We start from the raw sequence: 25,528 nt of genomic DNA on the forward strand, positions 1-25,528 counted from the left end.
TTGAGGGTTTTGTTCTGCCATGTACCCAAGTCCATAATTTTCCATTGTCTTGTCCAACTGCAGCAATAATTTGAAATAACTAGCACAACTGGAATGCAGAATATGAACAATAGATTACATTTAGACAGCATGCTCTGCCTGAAACCTATACAGTGGAACCTTAGTTAACGAGTAATGCGGTTAACAAGCGTTTTGAAAGACGAGCAACTTTTTAAAAAAAAATTTGACTCAGTTTGCGAGTGTTGTCTCGCAAAATGAGCAGAAGTCAAGCTAATGGGGTGTGCAGTACCGCATTTGGCCAGAGGTGCGGGGGCGCCGGTGACACTCCGAACGGTTCAGAGCCATTCAGAAATACTCGGAAATATTCCCTTCCTGAGTGGTTCTGAGGCTTTCCGAGTTCAGGCGAGCTGTCTCCAAGTATTTCCGAGGCTCTTCAGCGCCCCCCACCTCTGGCCACACGCGGTATTGCATGCAATAGAAGTCAATGTGGAACAAATTATCTTCATTTCCATTGACTTCTATGGGGAAACTCGCTTTGATATGTGCTTTGGATTACAAGCATTCTCCTGGAACGGATTATGCTCGTAATCCAAGGTTCCACTGTAGTTGACAAGCTCAGCAAAATAAAGTAAAAGGCATTAACTGAAGACCAGGATGCTACCTTACAGATGGTTTCTGGGGACACATGACAGGTTGCTGCCTAGGGAGTTGAGAGACTTTGCAGAGTATACACTCACTCATTCCAATAGTGTCAATACCTTTGCCCAATTAGTCAGGATAATAGCAGAGATGGAATCTTGCTTACCTTTGTTCCTACCTATGGCAGGACAAGAAGGTGGTCTGATGGCCTGCAGGCAAGGTCAGGACAAGGAAGAGTAGAAGTGGCCTGGGAGTCACTGACAGGAATGACTGTAGTGCCACTTCTGTCAGCAGGGATTTTTTTGGTCCAGAGCGTGGCAGTACTTGGTACCTGTGCTCACCACTGTCACTTCTTCTAGAAACAGAAGTTGGCTTCCTGTGCTGGCTTCTGTGTTTACAAGTGACAGCATACCCCAAGTGAAAGTGCAAGAGCAGCGGCTGCCAGGAGAACGGGCTGTCATGCTACAGGGCAGGAAGAACGTACACAGATCAGGACTAGTTAAGTAACTAGGGGGTGGGCGGAAGAACTCTGTACTGAAGAAGGGGGATGAGTTCTGTAGTGGGGGGGAGTGTTTCTTCCAGTGACACCATTGGCACAGGGACAGGTTTTTTTTTCAGTGACACCTCTGACTCAGGGACATATTTTGCTTTCAGTGATAGCGCCGACTAAGAACATTTTTCGTTTTCTTTTCAAGCGACACCACTGACTCATTTAGCCATGCTGCTACTGGCCCCATCTCCTTCTCCACCCAACAGGGGGTTTTGGGGTGCTGGGGGGGTGGCACAGTTTCCGATCTTCATACTGCATGAACTTTTCCCGGCACTGCCTGCAGGCCTCTGTAGCTTTCAGGTAAGCTTGCAAAGTACTTCCCACATCCATCAGATGAACTTGGCTGGTCTTGGTGTCCTTGACTGCTGGCAGTACTGTTTCCTGGTTCAGGTGAAAGGAAGAGACCACCTTTGGAGTAAAAGACTAACAGCAATGCTGAATAAGACCATTAGTCAGAGTCTCGAAGGGCACAGGTATAAGATCTGGTCTTGATGTAGGAGATGTTGAAGATTCAGCAACTGTTCCGGGTCTTTCCCAGGAGGGGACGCCAAGGGAGATTTGGCCAAAAAGGTATAATTGCTATGATTTTGTCAGTCTGACAAAAGCCTCTAAATACTTGAATATAATCAGAATTGGCAGAAAGGAAAACTCATGATTAGGGGCCAGGAACATGTCAAGGCATCTGTGTGTTTGGAATGAGGGACCAAAAGTTTCTTGTTGTTCAGAGATGTAAACATGTCTACCTCCAGATTGCCATACCAAATTCACTACCCAGTTGAAGACTTCCTGATTTAATGACCACTTATTGCTTATTTGTGATCTTGATAGAAAATATATGTCTAAACATGGTCTACTCCTGGAATGTAAACAGCTGAGAGATTCTGTAGATGTTTGGCCTAAGTCGTAATGGGATGTACTTTTGCTAAAAATTAGCTGCTCTGGCCTTTCTATGTAGGCCACCTCCATTTTGTTGTTGAGCCCCAACAGAACTGTCTTTACATTGAGTTTGTAATGCAATGCTTTTAGAGCTTGATATGCAGTTTGCGACTCTAGAATGTTGGAAACTATATCTGACATAGTAAAGAAACCAAAGACTACTTCCATCTGGCATCCAAAGTCACTATAGTTCAAGTTGTTTGAAATAAAGAACGACATGCTCTCTGTGGGGGCCCTCCCTGGCCCACCACTATAGATCATCCTTCATTTGCTGTGTTCTCTGCATTTGCTGTTGCAGGTTTCGAGTAACCTACTGGAACAAGAAACCCCACTAAAAAGGAAATGTGTACCATAGCAATTACTTTATTATCTCTATGAGATACTGGGGTTGATTTACTAAAAGCAAGGACATTTTTACTTTGCAAATTTTCACTTTGCAGGAACAAGTTAGGTGAAAGAAAGTTCTGTTGACTTCCATCATCTGAACATGGTGAAGCAAAACATTTTTTTTTTATTTTCCCTGCATGTAATTGGGCAGGCTTTGCAAAGTGAATTTTTATCACATTCACTAAGCCAAGGGCAAATTCCCTTGCAAAGTGAACAAAAAAACACAGAACAGCCTATTTATCTTATTTTATTATTTTTTATTTTATTATTATTAAATGGACCTCAAGGTATTCTGACCAAACTTCCAGTGCCTTTGTCACTGCTGTTAGGGCCATGGCTGGTTTCCCTGACGTGAGGTAGTTCTTCAAATCAAGGTAATTTATCTTATCAAGGACATCCCTAAATTAAACCATGCTCTGTAGCTATGGCAATGTGTGTCTAGTTCTAGTCTGATCAGGAATGTGTCAAAAATGGGAGGCAAATCCAAATTTTTTGACACCTCCTTCCCAAAAGGGATATAGTTGTAAAAGCCTTGACTGTAAAAGGAAGACTTTATTTCCTTATCACTCCACTCTTCCTACATAATTCCATCCATTAGGTGAAAGGCACACTTTTCTCTCCTTAAGGAAAAAAATACATACAATTTACTCAGTTTGGGATCCTAAAGTGCCAACAGATGTCTGTTTCCTCAATAGATAGATTTGTCCTTCTCACATGTAACCTTTATTACCAAGGCAGAAAAATTGGAAATGGACTATCCATATCCTTGGTGTTACCCCATTTATCGATAAATTAAAGCCCTTCCTGGGTCCCCTGTTCTCTAACTAGCTGGAATGTTAGCATTTAAAGCTTTATTATGTTTTCATAAAAATGCTTATGATGACCTTCAAAGTTGTAATTTACATTGCAGGACACAGAAGACTTTGCAAAATATTAATGCTTTATATCATACTTGAGAAGATGAGGAAAAAGGGGGATGAGGGAGAAGGGGAATGAGGGAGAAGGGGGATGAGGGAGAAGGGGGATGAGGGAGAAGGGGGATGAGGGAGAAGGGGGATGAGGGAGAAGGGGGATGAGGGAGAAGGGGGATGAGGGAGAAGGGGGATGAGAGGCCTGGTATTCAAAAAAAAAAAGTGTAACTACATTTATAACATTAGACCTTATTATTGTAAATCGTGCTATTCAATTTCCAAAACTGGTACTGCTACCACATGCTTGACAAGCTTGTGCCACTTTCAGACAATTCTACATTTGTTATTGACTAAACCAACACATTTATCTATTTAAAAATGAGTTCTTCTATAAATTCATTTTCATAGTATGTACTAAGCAGTCATTGTTTGTCTCCTTTAACATAGGTCTTCAACAAAAGTGGAGTTACACCACTGCATTGTACCTTTCTTATAATGAAGGTTAATATTGAATCTTTCGGTATCCTAACTGTTTAAGTCAGGAAGTCAAATCATAAAACTGATTATCCAATGCATTTAGTTATAAAACATTTTGAAAAACGGTTTGTCAAAATAAAGAGTGATATGGCTGGTAAACACATGTTGTAAGAATGGCTTCTATTATATATAAAAACTTTGCACCAGTCAACGTCTGGTTGTATACTTTTTATATATTCTACTTCATAACATTTCCTACACAATCACATTTACAGTGGGTTTCCAATAATAATTCCTAACACTGGAAATCATTTTAAAACCAATGGGTCTGTTCAAAGAGGATCATTTGTGACTCTACTGTATATAAAATACTTAAATCGTTGATTTGTATCTAATCAATAGTCTTTAAAACTGCACAGAAAATCAGGAGTGGCAAGGAGACAAATGTACACCTCTAACTGTAAAACGTACAGTGACTATATGAATAGAAGCTACATCTAAGCAAAGTGAATCTTGGTAAAAGAGGTGAAGTTACTTTCACTTTAGATACTGAATCATGTACTAGCAAAAATTCCTTGCACATGACTGAGCAATCTAAGTTTTCAGGTTCACCATATTCACATTGCAAAATGAATATACACTTTCCAAAATAAACATTCACTTTGCAGTGTGAACTTATTTTATTCCTTTAATATAATAATCCTAACTAATGCTAGTTAGGTAATTCAAGAACCAACTTTCAAAAACTCATCCTTCATTGGAGGAGAACATTATTTCCAATTACAACTGAAATTCAGCTGCATCAATCAGCACCAGCATGAGGAATACAGTGCGTTAGCCTCACCTCCCTCTGCATTCCTTTTGCAGGTATTTGCCTTCAGCAAGTGTTTGAAGCTTGAGACAGATGCTCAATAGCAAAAGCAGCAGTCTCCTTGCTTGCTGCAGTGTCATGCACCATGGGGAGGGGGTTATTGTCAACAATACAGTTAACATCACAGAGTAACATAGGAAGTTGGGACTGTATGTACTCTTTCTACAGTGTTGGATTTCCCTTCGCTTTCTGTTTCCATGATTACAAATAGAGGACTGAATCTTCTCAATAAATACTCAGCAAAAAATTCATATGTGCTCAATTAAATTCTCCAATTCATGCAAACAAATACAGTGGATATAAAAAGTCTACACACCCCTGTTAAAATGTCAGGTTTCTGTGATGTAAAAAATGAGACAAAGATACATTATTTTAGAACTTTTTCCACCTTTAATGTGACCTATAAATTGTACAACTCAGTTGAACAACAAACTGAAATCTTTTAGGGGGGAGAAGTAAAAAATAAAATAATGTAGTTGCATAAGTGTGCACACCCTTTTATAACTGGGGATGTAGCTATGTTCAGAATTAGGCACATTCAAACTCATGTTAACCACTTGCCGACTGCCCACCATCGTTATACGTTGGCTGTTTGATCAGGAGTATTGTTGTTATGGCATAACCCCAGTATCCTCTTCTTCAGCAGGCGGTTGGCATTCAGATAAGAGTGGTCTCTGTGGTGGATTCACTGCGAAATCACTTTTATCGGTGGCGGGAGAGGGCTCCCCCCTCCAGTCGTACTTGGGTGCCCTCTGCTGCTTACTAGAGCCGCCGGTAGCGGTGGAGGTGATCGGATCCTTCTCGGTCTGTGGTATGGAGCTGACTGAGGGGAAGATGGCCCCCGCTTGACTCCATACCATTGCAGGGCGAAAGCAACGTCAAAACTCCACTTCTGCCCATAGCTCTTAAAAGGGACATTTTTTAATTTTTTTATTGCATTTTAGTGTAAATATGAGATCTGAGGTCTTTTTGACCCCAGATCTCATATTTAAGAGGTCCTGTCATGCTTTTTTCTATTACAAGGGATGTTTACAATCCTTGTAATAGGAATAAAAGTGACACCATTTAAAAAAAAAAAAAAGAACAGTGTAAAAATATAAAATAAAAAGTAAAATAAATAAGAAAAAAATTAATAATTTTTTTAAAGCTCCCCGTCCCGCCGAGCTTGCATGAAGAAGCAAAACGCATATGCTAGCAGCGCCCACATACGAAAACGGTGTTTAAACCACACAATGAGGTATCACCATGATCGTTCGAGTGAGAGCAATAATTCGAGCACTATACCTCCTCTGTAACTCAAAACATGCAACCTGTAGATTTTTTTTTAATGGCGTAAGATCATCTTTCACAATAAAAAAAAAAAAATGTTTTAACTTTACTGTTGTCTTATTTTTTTATTCAAAAAAGTGTATTTTCTCCATAAAAATTGTGCTTGTAAGACTGCTGCGCAAAAATGGTGTGACAACGACCGCCATTTTATTCTCTAGGGTGTTAGAAAAAAAAAAAAATATAATGTATTATATAATTGTAAAAAAATACAAAAATATATTTAATGTTTGGGGGTTCCAAGTAATTTTCTAGCAAAAAAAAACTTTTTTTTAACTTGTAAACACCAAATCCCAAAACGAGGCTCTGTCCTTAAGTGGTTAAATAGGAGTCAGTACAAACCTGATATCATTTAAAGTGCCTCTGATTAACCCCAAACAAATCAGCTGTTCTAGTAGGTCTTTCCTAACATTTTATTAGTCGTATCCTACAGCAAAAGCCATGGTCGGCAGAGAGCTTCCAAAGCATCAGAGGGATTTCATTGTTAAAAGGTATCAGTCAGGAGAAGGGTAGAAAAGAATTTCCAAGCCATTAGATATACCATGGAACACAATGAAGAGAGTCATTATCAAGTGGAGAAAATGTGGCACAACTGTGACATTACCAAGAACTGGACATTACTCCAAAATTGATGAAAAGACGAAAAGAAAACTGGTCAGGGAGGCTGCCAAGAGGCCTACAGCAACATTAAAGGAGCTGAAGGAATATCTGGCAAGTACTGGCTGTGTGGTACATGTGACAATAATCTCCCATATTCTTTATATGTCTGGGCTATGGGGTAGAGTGGCAAGATGGAAGCCTTTTCTTATAAAGAAAAACAATCCAAACCCAGCTAAATATTGCAAAAACACATCTGCAGTCTCCCAAAAGCATGTGGGAAAATGTGTTATGGTCTGATGAAACCAAGGTTGAACTTTTTGGACATAATTCCAAAAGATATGTTTTGTGCAAAAACAACATTGTACATCACCAAAAGAACACCATACCCACAGTGAAGCATGGTGGTGGCAGCATCATGCTTTGGGGCCGTTTTTCTTCAGCTGTAACAGGGGCCTTAGTTAAGGTAGAGGGAATTATGAACAGTTACAAATACCAGTTAATATTGGCACAAAACCTTCAGCTAGAAAGCTGAACATGAAGAGGAATTTCACCTTTCAGCATGACAACAACCCAAAGCATACATTCAAATCAACAAAGGAATAGCTTCATTGGAAGAAGATTAAAGTTTTGGAATGGCCCAGCCAGAGCCCAGACCTGAATCCGATTGAAAATCTGTGGGGTGTTCTGAAGAGGGCTGTGCACAGGAAATGCCCTCGCAACCTGACAGATATGAAGTGTTTTTGCAAAGAATATTGGGCAAATATTGCCTAGTCAAGATGTGCCATGCTGATAGACTGAGTGTTGTAATAAAATCAAAAGGTGCTTCAACAAAGTATTAGTTTAAGGGTGTGCACACTTATGCAACCATATTATTTTAGCTGTTTATTTTTATTCCCTCCACCTAAAAGATTTCAGTTTGTTGTTCAACTGAGTTGTACAGAATATAGGTCACATTAAAGGTGGAAAAAGTTCTAAAATGATTTATCTTTGTCTCATTTTTTACATCACAGAAACCTGATTTTAACAGGGGTGTGCAGACTTTTTATATCCACTGTACATAAAATTGATATAATAAAAATAAATATCCTATAAAACTTCATGTGTGTCCATATATAAATTAAATGTTCTATACAAATACCTGTGTGTCCAAATACAAATAGATATATATAAAGTGCAATTACAAATAAAGTGCAACATTTTTTCCAAAAAGAGCACCGTGCTACTCATAAATCATAAAAGTGCAAATGTCCACTTTTACTATTCTAATTCAAAATACTGATTCACAAAGTGCTCATTCAGTGTGTCCTCTCTTCCACTGTCCGTCACCACATGGCTCTCCTCCACCTTTACTCCTCACTCCAAAACTTTAAAAAAAAGATAAATATATAGATAGATATATCTATATCTCTCTCTCTATATATATATATATATATATATATATATATATATATATATATATATATATATATATATATATATATATATATATATATATATATAGATATATAGATATAGATATATCTATCTATATATAGATATAGATAGATATATCTATATCTATATATAGATAGATAGATAGATAGATATATATATATCTATATATATCCATCTATATAGATAGATATATCTATCTATATAGATATATATATATCTATATGTATATATACAATTGTGCTCATAAGTTTACATACCCTGGCAGAATTTATGATTTCTTGACCATTTTTCAGAGAATATGAATGATAACACAAAAACTTTTCTTTCACTCATGGTTAGTGTTTGGCTGAAGCCAGTTATTATCAATCAACTGTGTTTACTCTTTTTTTTATTCTGGAAAATGGCCAAGAAAACAAATTCTTCCAGGGTATGTAAACTTATGAGCACAATTGTATATATATATATATATATCGTTTTTTTTTAAGTTTTGGATAGAGTGGTGGGGGATTGGAACACTTGTCAGGTTTTTATAGCTATTTGCGTGCCTGTTAAAGAGTCACCTTCTCTATTTTTCCTAGTCATCACCATCAATGGCTCTGAAAATGAAGGAAAATCCAAAACTTAGATGAGTTTTTAGTTGAACAGAAATAGAGATGAATTTTCCAATGGAGACAATTGGCCTAGAAAAAATATGTCTAAGAGGGGATTTAACTAATTTTGGAGGGATTTCCATTCACTTCCTGTTCAAAGAAATTGAAGGGAAGTGTTCCTAACATCACACAGAAAACAAAAAATGTTACAATGGTTTTAAACATTCTGTAACTATCCCAAATAATTGCAAAAAAAAGTTTTGGCTTTAGCTATACTTAAATATCATTGCATAACTCAGATTTTGGGGATGAGCTGAGCATTTAGCTTATTGATCTATTGCTATCATGCTATGATGGATTGTGGTTAGATAACCAGACAAGAAGAGAGGGAAACAAGCCTAAGAGCCTAAACTGGCCATACACCTATAGATTATCTGCAGATTTTCTATGCTTAGATGGAAAAAGTGCAACAGATTTCTCCATGTTCGCTAAACTGTGTGGATGGAGGAATCTCCCAGTTTTTCCATCTAACCATAGAAAATCTGCAGATAATCTATAGGTGTATGGCCAGCTTAAGAAAAGAAAACTGATGCAGCCCCTACATCTATTGATTAGTAAACAGCAATATATTACATTTTTGGTTTATTACCGATTTAATCTCTGCATACCACTTTACCAACCTACGTTTCTGCCTATATAAATGCAGTATAAAAACTATGTCACTATGCAAGTAAAATAATTGTTACCAATACATTGTAGCGTTGGTAAGGGTAGTGTGTCTTTTCTTACAGGTATTAAGGGTACTGTGCAGGATCACCAACAAATTTTAAAAAATAGAAAAAACAAAACATATATTGTAGGAAACCAAAGTGGGATTTAAAACAATCTAAACTGTAAAGGCACCAAGCAGATCAGATATAGGTGCAAAATGTCCAAAATTATTTCATGTACTACTGCTGTTGGTTTGAGGACCACACCAAAGAATTTGAGGTGTTGACTTGGCCTCTAAATTCTCCAGATGTCAAGCCAATCAAGCATCTGTGAGATGTGGTAGAAAAACAAATCTGATTTATGGAAGCCCCACCTTGCAACTTAAAGAACCTAAAGGATCTGCTACTGACAGCTGGATGCCAGGTACATTTAAGGGTCTAGTGGTGTCCACGCCTTAATGAGCCAGGTCAATATTAGATGGGTGCTCACAATGTTACGACGGGTGCTCATAATGTTATGGCTTATCAGTGTACATTTACCAGAAATATTTTGGAGGCACAAATATTGAGGTATTGCATGCAATATCAATTTTAGTTCTTGCTATGAAGTGCACAGTAGCATTGCTAAAACTAGCATTCAATTAAGGGTGTTTAACGCTAGTTTGCAGTGACTGATCAAAAGGAATAAGCTCATGTGACCCATTTGTTTAAAATAAATAACACTGTAGGGTGCACAAAACAAAGGATACTAGTACAGGTTTGTATTTAGTTATTTAAACCCATTCTGGTTCTACAATAAGACAGGATTTGATTATTTTTCCTAAGAATGTTTCATGTTTACCAGTAAAACATTTGGAAAACTTTATTGAGGGTTCACATGGCTAAAAGCAAACAGGAGAGAATTGTGACTTGACAACGCTGTAAAGAAGAATGTTTAATCTTAATTCACAGAAGATTATTTATGACTATCTGATCAAACACAGGTATAGACTTCAGCTTGTGGCTACACGGGACTGCACCTCTAAATGCTCACAAATACAAATCAAGGTTTTCTTCCGGCACCTGATTTATTACTTTTGGACTCCAGGAACATTGAGACAAGTTTGGAAACGTGCTACTCTAGTTAGCCCTAATATGAAATTTTAAAGGTATTCCAGCCTGGATTGCATGTAGACTCTACATCGAACAAGAGGTTCAAAAAGACATACTTAAGGAAGGAAATTATTTTCTATATCTGGTCTGTATAACTGGAAACTTTCTTTAGTGTGGCATATAATGGTATTACTGTGGTCAGTAAAGATGGTGGCTACATGTCACTGAACATTTAATACTGGACCAAAACCTGGTCAGCACTTGATCAACACATTATGTCATGTGACTTATTCTTACAAATGTCACTGATTACTAGCTACTGTGAAGCTATATATGACAAAGAAGACCATGGGCAATTATTAAAATTGGCAGTATAATATTATATTTTTGTTCTGTAACCATAAGATTAAAGAACAATCCTATGTAAAAAACAGATGTATTGTTTCATACACATGAAAATAAGCTACAACTAAATTAAACCTCTTTTAAATAAACAATATACTGTATTTGGGTGGAGTAAAAGTAGTTATATTCCTAATTGCTTCAATGCACATCATGGGTTCCAGTCAGAATATATATTCTATGGTGTATACGCATATGTGCTTACAGAGCAGTTATGCATGGATACTTGAGTGCATAGTTTTTTTTATAACTGGAAAAAACAAATATTTTAATGGTTAACATTCAACCATAATAAACATGTATAGACAGCCTTATCTGTTTGTTTATTAAGCACTGACTTAAAGCTGTACCATGGGATACCCATTTCCAGAAGTACTTTAAAAATAATTCCTTAAGCATTCACATGACCATCCCAGACTTAATTTTACCCAATAATCAGGTGGTCACATGAGCATTCTAGTCACCAGGGTTCATCTACTGGATGCCAGTAGCTCTTGCAGCTAATGAAGCCAGTGATTTGTACAATGCCTTCACAAAACTTTTCAAATTTTTGTTCAAGTTCTATAACAAATAATAGTCCTACCTCTGGTGAAAAAAATTTTAAATTTTGCTTAGATATACGAGTATGTCTACCGTACATGTAATCCACTTTGGTCATTAAACTGTAACACATCTAAGAGGTTAAGTTAGGCAAATCAGTACTTACATTTTTTAAAAGGCTTACAAGAAGATTGCGGGAAGACCTCAGCATCATTAAAAGTGGCTATGTTGTATAAGGATTCATTTATAGGATTTAACTTTTAATACTCCACCCAAAAGTTAATCAGTTGGGTTTAACATTAAGAATTTCTTTGTTTTGTTTGCATCCTGATGTCTTTATGATAAACCACTTGCCGACCGGCCGCCAACGTTATACGTCAGCTGTTTGAAGTGGAATATCGTTGTTATGGCAGCAGCTAGATGCCATAACCCCGCTATCCATTTCTTCAGCGGGCAGCTTTCAGATAAAATTGGGCTCTGCGCCGCAAGATCACTTTTATCGGCGGCGGGAGAGGGGCCCCGCCGCGCTCCGGTGCCTTCCGCCGCTTACCGGAGCTGCCGGCAGCGGTGGAGGAGATCGGATCCTTCTCCCTGTGTGGTATGGAGCTGAGTGAGGGGAAGATGGCCCCCACCCGACTCCATACCATTGCAGGGCGGAAGCGACGTCAAAACGTCACTTCAGCCCATGGCTCTTAGGGGACTTTTTCTAAAAAAAAGATTTATTGCATTCTAGTGTAAATATGAGATCTGAGGTCTTTTTGACCCCAAATCTCATATTTAAGAGGTCCTGTCGTGCTTTTTTTCTATTAAAAGGGATGTTTACATTCCTTGTAATAGGAATAAAAGTGACACAATTTTTTTTTAAAGAATCGTGAAAAAAGAAAAAAAATTATTTTAATTCGCCCTGTCCCGCGTGCAGAAGTGAATGCATACGTGAGTAGCACCCGCATATGTAAACGGTGTTAGAAAAAAAATATATAATGTTTGGGGGTTCTAAGAAATTTTCTAGCAAAAAAAGGTTTTAAACTTGTAAACACCAAATCTCAAAACAAGGCTCTGTCCTTAAGTGGTTAACATGATGCAAAAACATAAGGTTTTTCTTATCTACTAAAAAGAGCCATAGATAAATGAAACAAGGTTGCAGATTCACTTGTGATAACACATAAAAAAGTGAATCATATCAAAAATGTTTGATTTATTTACTTTTTAGTTAATTCAAATTAACACAAATATAGCATGTGGAAACAGGGAATATAACATTACTTTCTTTTGATGTCATTAATTGAATATAGTAAAACTCATTATGCCTACAGTAGGTGACCGCGATATTGTGTTAATCTCGCCGCATTTCTCAGCGAGATTTGACACCTGCGAGCCCCGTCGCGGGAGCCAGCGCCGAGATGGCTCACTCATCTGGAAAGGAAAACTTTTTTTCCTTTCGCGATGAGTGACAGGCAGTGCTGACAGCTGTCTGGTATGAATCCTGAGGGGGGAACGCCGCGCCAAATTTTAAATAAAAAAACGGCGTGGGTCCCCCCCCAGGGGCATACCAGGCCCTTAGGTCTGGTATGGATTGTAAGGGGAACCCCCTACGCCGAAAAATCGCGAGCGCCCCCCCTCCTCCTGAGCTGTACCAGGCCGCATGCCCTCAACATGGGGGGGTGAGTGCCTTGGGGGAGGGGGGCGCCCTGCGGCCCCCCCCACCCCAAAGCACCTTGTCCCCATGTTGATGAGGACAAGGGCCTCTTCCCGACAAACCTGGCCGTTGGTTGTCGGGGTCTGCGGGCAAGGGGCTTATCGGAATCCGGGAGCTCCCCTTTAATAAGGGGGCCCCCAGATCCCAGCCCCCCACCCTATGTGAATGAGTATGGGGTACATGGTACCCCTACCCATTCACCTAGGGAAAAAAGTGTCAATAAAAAAAAACACAGTACACAGATTTTAAGAATAATTTATTAGGCAGCTCCGGGGTCTTCTTCTGACTTCGGGGGGTCTCCTTCCGACTTCTCCCGGTGTTCGTCCTCTTCTCCCAGGCCCCTCTGCTGTCTTCTTCCAGCTTTTTTGCCAGGGAGGGGCTCGGTCTGCTGCCGCTGTCTCGCTGCTTCTTCTCTTCTTCCAATGATGACACGACGCTCTCTCCGGCTGGAATGCTGTATGCGAGCTATATAGGTGGTGACCCCGCCCCCTTGTGACGTCAAGGTCCCAGCATGCGCAGGGACTCTGGGGTCACGCCCCCTTATGACGCCAGAGTCCGCCAGAGTCCCTGCGCATGCTGGGACCGTGACGTCACAAGGGGGCCGGGTCACCGCCTATATAAATGGCTCCGCAGCTCGCACACAGTATTCCAGCCGGAGAGAGCGTTGTGTCAACATCGGAAGAGGAGAAGAAGAGAAGAAGCAGCGAGACAGCAGCAGCAGACCGGGCCCCTCCCTGGCAAAAGAGCTGGAAGAAGACAGCGGGAGAAGACAGCGGTGACAAGACAGCGGCATTTTTTCCCTAGGTGAATGGGTAGGGGTACCATGTACCCCATACTCATTCACATAGGGTGGGGGGCCAGGATCTGGGGGCCCCCTTATTAAAGGGGGGCTCCCGGATTCCGATAAGCCCCTTGCCCACAGACCCCTACAACCAACGGCCAGGGTTGTCGGGAAGAGACCCTTGGCCTCATGAACATGGGGACAAGGTGCTTTGGGGTGGGGGGGCCGCAAGGCGCCCCCTCCCCCAAGGCACTCACCCCCCCATGTTGAGGGCATGCGGCCTGGTATGGCTCAGGAGGGGGGGGCACTCACTCGTCCCCACCCCCTTTCCTGGCCGGCCGGGCTGCGTGCTCAGATAAGGGTCTGGTATGGATTTTGGGGGAGACCAATTTTTGGCGTAGGGGGTTCCCCTTACAATCCATACCAGACCTAAGGGACCCACGCCGGTTTTTTATTTAAAATTTGGCGCAGCATTCCCCCCTCAGGATTCATACCAGACAGCTGTCAGCACTGCCTGTCACTCATCGCGAAAGGAAAAAAAAGTGAGAGCGAGCCAGCGCGACATGCACAGTACCCTGTCGACGAGAACCAGCGCGATGGTATCGCGCTGGAAACACAATCTCGCGGGTCAGGTACTGTAGCTTTACTAGTTTTCTAGAAAGATAGAGGTTATTGGAATACCTTTAAAATCTCCACAAGTTGCCTCCCCAAATGGGAAAAAAAAAACAAAAAAAAAAACTTACTTTCTCCCTCTGGTCGAGTTAAACGTCCCGCCATATTTCTTCCGATTAAGGATGAGAGCAGCAATTTCGGGGACGTATCGGGCAAACATTGCCTGAGTGCGTGGAACGAGAAATAGGAAAAAAAAAAACAAAGGACAAATAGCATGCAGAGAGACTCGCCCTGCAGCAGTGACACCACGCCTCGGTCAATACTTACTTCCGTCCACTAACTGCACTATAAGAACCACCATATTTCTTTCGGTTTCCTATTAACTCTATGATTTCAGGGACGTAGCTGGCAAACATGGCCTAGGAAGGAAGACAGGAGACAGAAAAGAAGACTAAAAAGAAAGAAAGGACGTCTGTTGTAGAAAAAAGACACGCTCAACTTAGAAATTATTAGTGGAGGAACAGCTCCAGCTAAATAAACCAGGTTTGGATAAATAGGCATTTGCATAAACATATTTCTGCATAAGAAAAAATTACAGCATTCACCGCCCTACACCAGGATAAGGGATTAAAAAGGTAGCTGTGATTATAACTGAAAAAAAGCATTTCCACAGTATCTGTGGATTTATCTATTTTTTTAAACAGTACTGAAGAAGAATAGCCTTCAAAGCTCAATTCTCTCTCACCACTTTACTGTATCTTTCTGGGGTAACATTCTGAAATTTTAAATATGACAGGGTCTAAGATAAAGTACAACTGAAGTTTTAGCTGACAATATGCATTCAGCAGTCTGCCAAGGATAAGCTCATATTCAAAATTGTACATGCGGTTACAATGGAAGCACCCATTTGGCAACTCTATATTTATGAGAAAAGTATTATTCAGTCTGGAGGGAGTTAGGCCAAGATTTTAAATTTTCGACTTTCAAAAGAAAAGAAAAATAATTAAGTAATACTGTGCTGGCCCACTGCACAAAAAAATATAAAATAAATTATACATATATATTTTAAAAATACAAGGGGGACTAAGATACTAGGCTATAGTCAAAGTACTAAATAAAAGATGTTCTATATTATGCTTGGCTGATAAGGACCTGCGTCTTTAAAAAAAAAGTAATGCAGTCACAAGAAAAGTAAAAATAAGACGTTGAGGAAAAAATTACCAAGGTGTGCTTGGAAGGCAAACATTGCTTTGTAAATCATAAATGACCTTTATATTATTTAACTAACTAAGCAACTAAGGAATTGGTCGAATTTCATTTTGTGATTCAGCCAATAAATTATTTTATCCCTAAAACCCTGGTGAAGTTTAGTTCAGCTTTGGGTTTACTTACCCTTCACAATGTCACCTCTACAGATTTGAATACCCAAGCCTGGTTTCTCAATAGCACTTTGGAGCTGATCTCCTTTTGCCGAGCGTGTTTGAAAGAGCAAAAATATTTGGGTCTACTAAATTATACCCAAAAGTATGAAAAAAAAAAAAAAAAAAGAAAAAGGGAAATGTCACAAAAAGTCCACAAAAAGGAGGTTGTAAAAAAGAATTATAATAAAATTAAAAGGAATAATGACCAAGAGGTGTATTTTGTAAATTGAAGCCTGGAAGCCATTGCAAAGTAGGATTTTAAAAAGCATTTGACAAAGAAAACCACACACACAATATAATATCACATTAGCAAACAAGCATTTGTAGGGAACCTCATGAGAAGTAATTCTCATTATATGCATCTAATCTCAGCAAGAAAATGCCTCAAAATAAAGGCATTTTCGAGGATGAACACATGGGACGCAAAAGAAAAAAAAAAAACATGCTGGGGTTAAGGAACAGGTTCATTTTAAAGCCAGACTTAGCAGCTTTACTTACCCTTTCACCCATAATCCTAGTTGTAGCTTACATAAGTTTGCGGTCTGTCTTCACAACCTATGTAACAGAGCTGGCATCTCAGAGTCCAAATACCAAACACTGTAATTTGGGTGTGTGGCAGGGGAGTGAAGGAAGAGTATAAGCTCCTACAGGACCTGGTAAAAAAGTAATGCTGTTGCTTTGCCATGAATGAACAAAGCCAGATCACTTTTAAAGCAAGGTATTTTCTATGGTCCTTAAAAAAGTAACTCCAGTTTTGCGGGAAAAATAATATAGCAAATAAAAAAAACAAATAAAGCATATAGGATTGTGACACGAGTCATATTGTAATTTAAAGTTATTAAAAATGACCTTTCCTTTTCAATCTGCAGCGCTGATTGAAACAATCATAAACAGCAGGCCAGTATCCCATGAATAAATAGACAACAGGCACAGGAATTGCAGCTGACAGATTGCAGTTCTCAATGAACTATGAGGGCACTGGTGAGTGCTCTCATAGTTCATTGATCGTTGTTCATTGATTCTTCCTGCCATTCAGTAACTGCTGCTGGTGTCTCGTGTCCCGATTGGATAGATTGATAGCAGTGTAGCCATTGGCTCTTTGCAAATCTCATAAACCCATATTTTATTCACAATAGAAAACATATCATATGTTTAAACTAGGAAAATTTTTCATTTTGGAAAAAAACACGTGTAGCAGGAACCAAGCAGCTCCACACAGACCAGCATGGACTGTGGAACAGGAAGTGATGTCACTGGCATTTGATTAGACCTAGGCAGGGCTGGAATCTTGTCAATCAGGGATGCAGTGATGAAAGGCGACGCGCTCGGAGCTAACTGCTCCTTCTATTGGCCTAGGTCCAATCAGATGCCGGTGACATCACTTCCTGTTCCACGGTTCATGCTGGTCTGTGTGGAGCTGCTTGGTTCCTTTGCTCCTGGAGAAACACTGTGATCCATTCCAGCCAGCTGCACAATCCTTTCCAGCTATCCGGAACAGCGGTGGAAGCCACAGAGCCATGTGGAATGGACTGCACTTTAATTTGACAAGCATGCATCTTCTATCATCTTGTAAGTGTTTTTAATCTTATCCTATTAAAGTCATCATTTTAATGCTACACTCAGGTCGGCGCCTCCCCCTCCCTGTTTTTTCCTTAGCCATCTGCTATACATGCTTTGCTCCTACAGTTGCCTTGCACCTCAGCAAACAGTCCACTTGCCAAGAACTCCATTTACCTGAATAACTTCCATGATTTTTATTATTGACACACTGGGCCTGTGCGCCTGCAGAACCGAACAAAAAGTCCTGCAAGCAGCGTCTTTGGGGCAGTGTGGGAGCGCTGGCAGCGTCGCTTTGTTTACAAACTTTTTTTTATAAAGGTATATAAGATATACATTCTTGTGACAATATACAACATAAGTCACAAGGATATTCTTGAATACAAACATAAAGAACAATTTAGAAGCATACAGAATTGTCTTTAGAAAATATGGATCACTGTCAAAAATTGAAACATTTAAAGAATGGGGGGGGGGGAGATACCTGAGGGTATTGTTTATGCAAAGCATGGCTACTTAACCTGGTAATACATCCTAGGATAGCAGAATATGCCTAAGAGTTCTTCAAGCATCCCATCTACAATCAAACAGGTACATTTTATCCTGTATGGTATACAAAATCCTCTCCATTAGCATAACAGCATCAACCCTATCTAGTATGGAGGATAGGGGTACTACTGGGGACTTCCAATGTAGGGCAATAGCCCATAAGGTGGATACGCAAATAGTGTGTAGAAGTCTTACTGCCTTACGGAAGACACCTGGGATTGGCACTCCAATGAGACACATTGATATTGTGAGCTGTAGGGGAGTACTCGATATAGCGGAAGCTATAGAGGTTTTTTTTATTCCATACTGGAGAAAGTAGCCGCACTCCCAAAATATGTGTTTGAAGGTACCCAGGAGCTGGTATCCCGGAAACAAAGTCCAGAAGTTCCTGGGAACATGGCTTGGAGTCTGGAGGGAGTATAATACCATCTGGTCAATACCTTATAGGCCATTTCTCTGACTGCTAGGGACTTTGTACATTTACGTAGGTTATCCAGCATTATATCCCAATCCTCCGGAGCAAACTGTGCATCACAGTCAGTTTCCCATTTATCCTATATGGAAGCTCACTAGAGAAATATGAAGCCAATGCTGTTTTATAGAGAACTGAAATAAGGCCTTCACCTCTGGGAGAGTCACGGCAGATCTATTCAAAGGATGTAGGAGGGAAAGATGGGGTAAGACCATAATGAGAGATAAAAGTGTCTTATTTGAATATAGTGATAATGTTCCCAAAGTGGGATTTGTTTTTGTGAGCGGAGATCATCAAACGTGGCAAATGTACCACCTGATTGGAGATATGCTTAAGTGATCACAGAATTAGTTTTCCACCATTAGAAGCTTTCCGGGTGGTCAAAAGCTGTTGTAAATGAAGGTTCTCATAGAAAGGATGAACTTTGGGGTGTAGATGAGATCAGACTAAGTTTACTTTATAGCAGTTCCAGAGGATTCAAGATTGCGTTATGATAGAATTTAGGGAGGCAAGTTTACGGTTAGAGTTGGATGGTGACCATAATATATATAGGTAGCGATAAGGGCGGATGGAGTTGGCTTCAAACTTCACCCAAGGCACCTTTGAGTTTGGGATATTCCATTGAGCTATCTGAGAAAAGCGGGTAGCTAGAAATTAAAACCATAGATTAGGTAATCCTAGGCCACCCGTAGCTTGAGATTTATATAAAATGTGTCTAGAAAATCTAGGTCTTTTGTTCTATTAACTTCTTGTTGTAGCTTGTCAAAGGTTTTTGGGATAGTGATGGGGAGGGCTCTAAACAAATATAAGAGTTTTGGTAACAGGGTCATTTTGTCAGCCGTGACTTTTCCCAAAAATGAAATGTGATAGGAACTCCAGACTTTAAGCAAGTTCCGAAGTCGGGATACACATGGTGGATAGTTCGCAGCGAAAATGGAAGATAACTGCGGTGTGATGTAAATGCCGAGTTAGGGTATTTTGTCAATCGACCAATGGAATGGAAAGGATCCTTGGAGTGTCTCACACTGAATATATTGGATATATTAATTGGGAGAGCAGTAGATTTTGTAATATTTACTGCAAGTCAATAGAGGCAAATTTAGATAATATGGAAAATAAATTGGGTAGGGAGATTTGGGGTTGAGTCAAAAAAGCATAACATCCTCTGCATACATGCAGAGTTTAAAGTGAGAAGATTCAATAGGGTACCGGGATATGTCCGGGTGTTGTTTAAAGATGATTTCTAAGGGTTCCAAGGCTAGGGTGAATAATAAAGGTGACAGGGGACATCCCTGTCGAGTACCTCTGCCCAGTGTGAAAAAGTCAGAGTTGCAACCTGGTAATTTGATTCTCGTTTTGGGATGATGGTAAAGTGCCTATACGCCCATTAAAAAATCATCTTTGAAGCCCATACATTGTAGTACTGAGAATAAGTAAGGCAAGAGAACGCTATCAAAAGCCTTGTTGATGTCAAGGCTCAATAGAAGGACCTGATTTTTATGCATGTTAGCATCTTGGAGAACATTCATAGTCAGACGAATATTATCTGTGGTAAAGTCTATTTGGAATGAATCCTGAATGATCAGAAGAGGTCAGAGTTTCAATAATGTTAGCCAGTCTATCAGCCAAAGCACAACCATAAATTTTAAGATCATGTTAATGACCGATATCGGTCTGTAGTTTTGTGGGAGTGAGTGGTCTTTAAAGGGTTTGGGCAATAGGGACATGTTGGCCAAGGTCATTTCATTCAGGAAGTGATCACCATTAAGAATTTTGTTAATCATAGTGGTTAATCGTGGGATTAAAATAGAGGCATAGTGTTTGTAATAACTGGCAGTAAACCCATCTGGGCCTGGATCTACCGCACATTTTAAGGATTTGATTACACCAAGCAATTCTTCCTCTGTAAAGGGAGCTGTCAGGGAAATGGCCATAGGACTGGCAATCCTGCCAGTACCCGTCATGGCCGCGCTGGGCGAATCCCCGTGAGCATGCATGCACACAGGCGAGCGACGACGGGTGCACGCAGGTGCACAATGGTGGGTGCGTGCACTGTGACAATTGTTGGCGCCCTCTGGCCTATTTAAGCCTCCTGCAGATGCATGCAGGTTGCTTGATTATTGTCAGCTTCCTTTGTCTCCTGTTCCTACAACCTGTATCTGATTCTTGTTGACTACTCGGCTTGCCTGAATCTTCCTGCTCTCCACCTGCACCGATCCCCGGCTTGGACCAGACTATTCTCCAGTCTCCTCACCGGTACCTTTGCTTGTCTGCACGGTGTTTGACCCCTGGCCTGGCTACCAACTCTGTTGCTGGTTAATCCTGTTGTACCTCTTCTCGGACTGATCCTGTTGTGTATGACCCCTGGCCTGGCTATTGACATTGTTCCTGGTTGCTCCACTAGGATTCCTCCTCGCACAGCTGCCCAATCAGATTTACCAGTGCACCCCAGCTGCCCTCTGCTACCCAGCAGCAGCACTCGGCAATCCGTGCACCCTATTGCCTGTCTTTCTCCCAGGGGTACGCTGCACTTAGCCGCAAGGGGCACCCTCTCAGCAATCTGGCCTCGCACCTAGGACTTGACAGGAGCAGTGAGAGATTTTAATTGAGAAGATGACAAGGAAGGCAGAGGAAGAGAGGTTAGCTAGTTATGTGATGCTTGTGAAGAAGAGGAGTGGGGATGGGCAAGTAGAGTGGAATAGAAGTTTTCAAAAATATTTAGGACATCCTTAGGGAGTGATAACATATTACCGGTGGCATTGTGGAGTTTATATAGACAGGGGGATGCAAGGTATTGTTAAGTTTACAGGCGAACATGGAGGACGCTGAGTTGCGATGTAGGAGAAATTTGGCTTTGGAATATCGGAGGGACTTTTCCACTTTGGCTGATAACAGGGTATTTAACTCTAACCTTTTCTGAGCTAGTTGTCTATTGGATAATGTTGGGTTTTCAATTTGTAGTTTGTGTAATTTATCTAATTCTGTGGTTAACGTATACATTTGTTGCCAAAGCTCTCTATTTCTCCTTGAGGCAATACTGATAAGATGGCCTCTTAAAACTGCTTTGTGAGCCACCCGAAGAGTACCAGGGGATATATCTGGTGTGGAATTTAAAGTAAAGTACTCTTGGATAGCAATAGAAATTTCTTGGCAGATAATGGGATCCGTAAGCAGGGAGTAATTTAAACGCCAAGTGTAGGGAGTGTCTGACAAACCAATTGGAGTAGTAGATAGGGTTACAATTTTATGGTCAGACCATGGGCAGAGATGGCTTTTCAGAGTTAGTGGAGTTAGCTAAAATAATGGGGGTACAAAAAATGTAAATAAACAAAAGAAAGCAGCGTGCCCCAGACGACGTCAGAAGTGTGACGAAACGTACGTCGGGCGTGCTGACGTGCTGACGTGCCGTATCCACCGTCTGTAGGACGGGTGTTCGTGCTAGCCGGCCGGCTTTCCATGCTGTTTTTTATCCAACACACTGTAAGTGTAATTTTAAAGTCTTTAAATAAATATCCATCCAGGATTACGCTATGTTGCTCTTCCTTCTTTTTTGGGGCATTGTTTGTGAGATTAACTCCAGGTTATGGGCATAGCCTTCCCTGCATCCTGGTTTCCTTTGCGGAGGATAGTGAGCCATCCACGGTCTGAGGAAGTGTCCAAACGGTGTCCCCTTCTCAAGAAAGGCCCTGACCGGGTTAAGGTCACAAGCTCTTTAAGCTTGCCATTTGGTAAGCGCCCATTTTATACTTAACACTGTGGTGTGGTGAAGGTCCATCCAGTTCCACCTTATTTGCCTATCAAGGGGCTCAGTTGCCCAGTTTATCCATTGCACTTTGAAGATTTTCTTTCACCTATCGGACTTTATTTGGCACTTGATTGTTTTGGACTTTTATTTATCACTATTCACTATTTGTGATTTATTTATATTTCAAATTACAGCGCTGCTTTCTTTTGTTTATTTACTGTTTAATGTGTGTATCTCACATATAAGCGGCTGCTCTTCTTTTCAATTGTTTGTCATTTGTGTATTTACTTGATTGCTCATTGTTTACATCATATAGCGCGGTGATTCCCTCTTTTATTTATTCTACAAAAAATGTAGTCCAACCTGGCAAGAGAGTCATTAGGGTGGGAATAAAAGGTGTAGTCCTTAGCTCCTAAGTTATGTGAATGTTAATTGTAAGGACTGTAGTGTTTTGGTCAGTGATTTGGGAAATGCTTTAGAGAAATGTGAGGGAGTGCTTCTGTCTATCTGGGGGTGGGCCACATGGTTAAAGTCACCGCCCACAAATATATGCACTGAAGAATATCTTTCAAGGATTTGAAAGAAGGCCGCAAAAAAAGAAGCCTGTGCTACATTGGAAGCATACACATTTGCAATCGTAAATTCCCGTCCTGCCACTAAACCTTTAATTACAAAGAATGTGCTATCTGGGTCTTTGTAAATGTGTTGTACTTCAAAGGGGAGTGTGTTATGTAACAATATAGCTACCCCTCTCCCTTTTTTGGGTACAGAGTATAAAAGGCTTGTTTGTACATTCTGTGAAAGTAGGAAGGATGATAATTGGAGGCAAAATGAGTCTCTTGTAGTAATATAATTTGTGTGCCCAACCTTTTATAACTTGTAAAGGCTTTTTTACGCTTGTGGGGAGAATTAAAGCACTGTACGCTATGCGTAACACATGTAATTACCATTAATAAATTGAAATCCTGTTAGGCTCACCTGAAGGATATAGTAGTAAAGGCAGTAACCCGCAAGAATTCTCCACCACAAGGGCAATGCCCACCAGAGGATACCATGTGAAGTACACAGCATTATGACCATTCCAATTTAAGCTTTGACTGATATGCTTCGGTAACTGAAGGAACATGAACATAAACTGAAACTGAACAACCAGAGAAACACAAAAAAAATCCAGCATACTGATTTTGTGCTGGTTCAATTTAGGGTCAGGTTGCAAATAGCATAAACCTGAAACAGAGAAACTAAATATGTAAGGGGCATACAAGCCTCTAACTCCAGGAGTCATATCCAGAATTCCAAAAGAAGTCAAGATATGAGTGGAGTAGGGTGGCATAGCATCGACATCTGCCAAACTAGCCTGCTGAGCCTGAAATTTTATCATTATGTATGCATGTCAAGAGATCAATTTTATGGAGACAGATAGCAAGTGAATGCAGTCTGTTTCCATGCATGGGGACCTAATGAAAACCTCTTAGAAAGAATGGAGGGAGTCCCAGTATAACCCCATTGCCAACCAGTTGAAGAGGGTCTTACCAAACTTAAAACAAAAAAAAAGGGAGGGGGGGTTGTTGAAGCATCAATCAGTTTTCAGGTGACAATGTAGGGGAATATTTGAGTGTCCTGATGCTGTCCGAGGTGGATAGATCCTGTCATCTGTTTATTCCAGATGCTTGCAGCTCTGGGAAGCGAGATTGGATACAATTCACAGACTGTAGTATTATACAGGAAGGAACTTCCAGGAATGGCCATTAGGTGGAGTACGGACATCAGGAAACACAAGTGTATGGCAAACAGTTATAGAGTTAGCAGATGGAATAAGATCCATCTTAGTGCCAATAATAAGCAGCAGGGACAAACTCAGTTGAAGTTTTGGCCAATTTCGTGTCTGGTGCATCTCCTCTCACATCTCAGGGAAGGTGTGTGCCAGATAGGTGCTGGCCTAGCCATCGAAGGTGGGCCAGGAAGGGATTCTGCCTCCATAAGGCCCAGCTTAACTAAAAGTTCTTGTCCTTCCAAAAGCGTGGTTGCTGTGTACATTGTTCCATTATGTGGGACTGTGAGCTTGAAGGGAAAACCCCATCCATAACGAATGTGTGCAGAAGCCAGCACAGTAGTGACCTCCTTCATTTTATGCAGTCTGTCCAGGGTTGCTGGGGAGAAGTCTGGATAGATTTGTATGGGTATACCATCCAGGGCGATAGTGTGAGAGTTGCGGGCAGCTCTGAGGATCTCCTCTTATCAGGAAGTCTTTTAGGCAGAGCACAATGTCCCGTGGTGGTTTATCAGGGGGTGGTTTTGGACGTAGAGCCCGGTGTATGCGATCACAGGTAAAGAACTCAGTTTCATGGTTTGGTAGCAGAGACTGGAACAATTGGTGCATGGCAGGGATCAGATCAGTGTTAGATTCAGGGACCCCTCTGATCCTGAGATTGTTTCTGTGATTTCGATTGTCGAGATCTTCGACTTGAGTTTGCAATTGAGTGATCGATGCTGCAAGGGATTCATATTCCCTGGAGAGATCATTGTGGGCTATACTAAGTTCATCATGTTTTGTCTCCAAGCGGTGAGTATGGGCCCTGAAAGCAGCAACCTCTTGTGTCAGGGTATTTGTGCTTTTATGTAATTCCGTTTGGAATTTAGCAGCTATTTTGCTGTAGATGGACTCTTGACTTTTATCTAAATCCTCTTTTGTGAGGGGGTTTGTGTACTCACTGTCTTGTACAGGAACAGAGGCGTCCTGTGAGAGCTGTGATAAGGGAGAAGCAGGGCTGCCGGCGTCATCTTATGACATGCTGAATCTCTCCTGTGTCTACAGCAGGTAGTTAGTAAGAGACTTCTCGTGGTCCCTTTGGTCTTTTTTTTCTTCGGCGACATGCACAGCGTGATCCCGGATGTTTTAGGGGATATTTGTGGTGAATTTCGTGGCTTTCAGGCCCCAGGAAGCAGGCTAAACGGAGCGAGTAGTGTGGAGCTACTCAAGCATGCAGCCGATCCTGTGGAAGTCACGCATGCGCCCCTTGCGGGTGTTTTTAACCCTTTCCTCCGCCGCTAGCAGGGTTAAAAGCTCCCTGCTAGAGCCCGAAAAGTGGCGCTATAACAGCGGTGCTTTATCGTCAACGACTCCTTTATATAATTTGATACATTGTCTACAGGCTTCCTTGGTCTTTTGGGATCTTCCTGGCGGTAGGTTTTATACAACACTGTATCTTTTATAAGGGTTGGAGAGACAG

The 25,528-nt window shown here is 40.8% G+C and overlaps 1 protein-coding gene across 24 annotated transcripts in view; it reads right to left on the reverse strand.

The window, feature by feature from the left end:
* The window catches only part of KCNMA1 (potassium calcium-activated channel subfamily M alpha 1), a 1,086,632-nt gene that overhangs the window by 436,709 nt on the left and 624,395 nt on the right, over positions 1 to 25,528 (reverse strand). For 18 of the 24 annotated variants that reach the window (XM_073596785.1, XM_073596783.1, XM_073596786.1 and 15 more), the window contains exon 9: positions 14,882 to 14,973. In XM_073596785.1, coding sequence (XP_073452886.1) covers positions 14,882 to 14,973 — 92 coding nt within the window. Of the gene's footprint in view, positions 1 to 14,685; positions 14,778 to 14,881; positions 14,974 to 25,528 lie in introns of all 24 variants that reach the window. The other 6 variants (XM_073596784.1, XM_073596787.1, XM_073596806.1 and 3 more) reach the window with 1 other exon arrangement.

Source organism: Aquarana catesbeiana, linkage group LG08 (genome assembly GCF_042186555.1).
Source record: "Aquarana catesbeiana isolate 2022-GZ linkage group LG08, ASM4218655v1, whole genome shotgun sequence".
NCBI classification, from domain to species: Eukaryota; Metazoa; Chordata; class Amphibia; order Anura; family Ranidae; genus Aquarana; species Aquarana catesbeiana.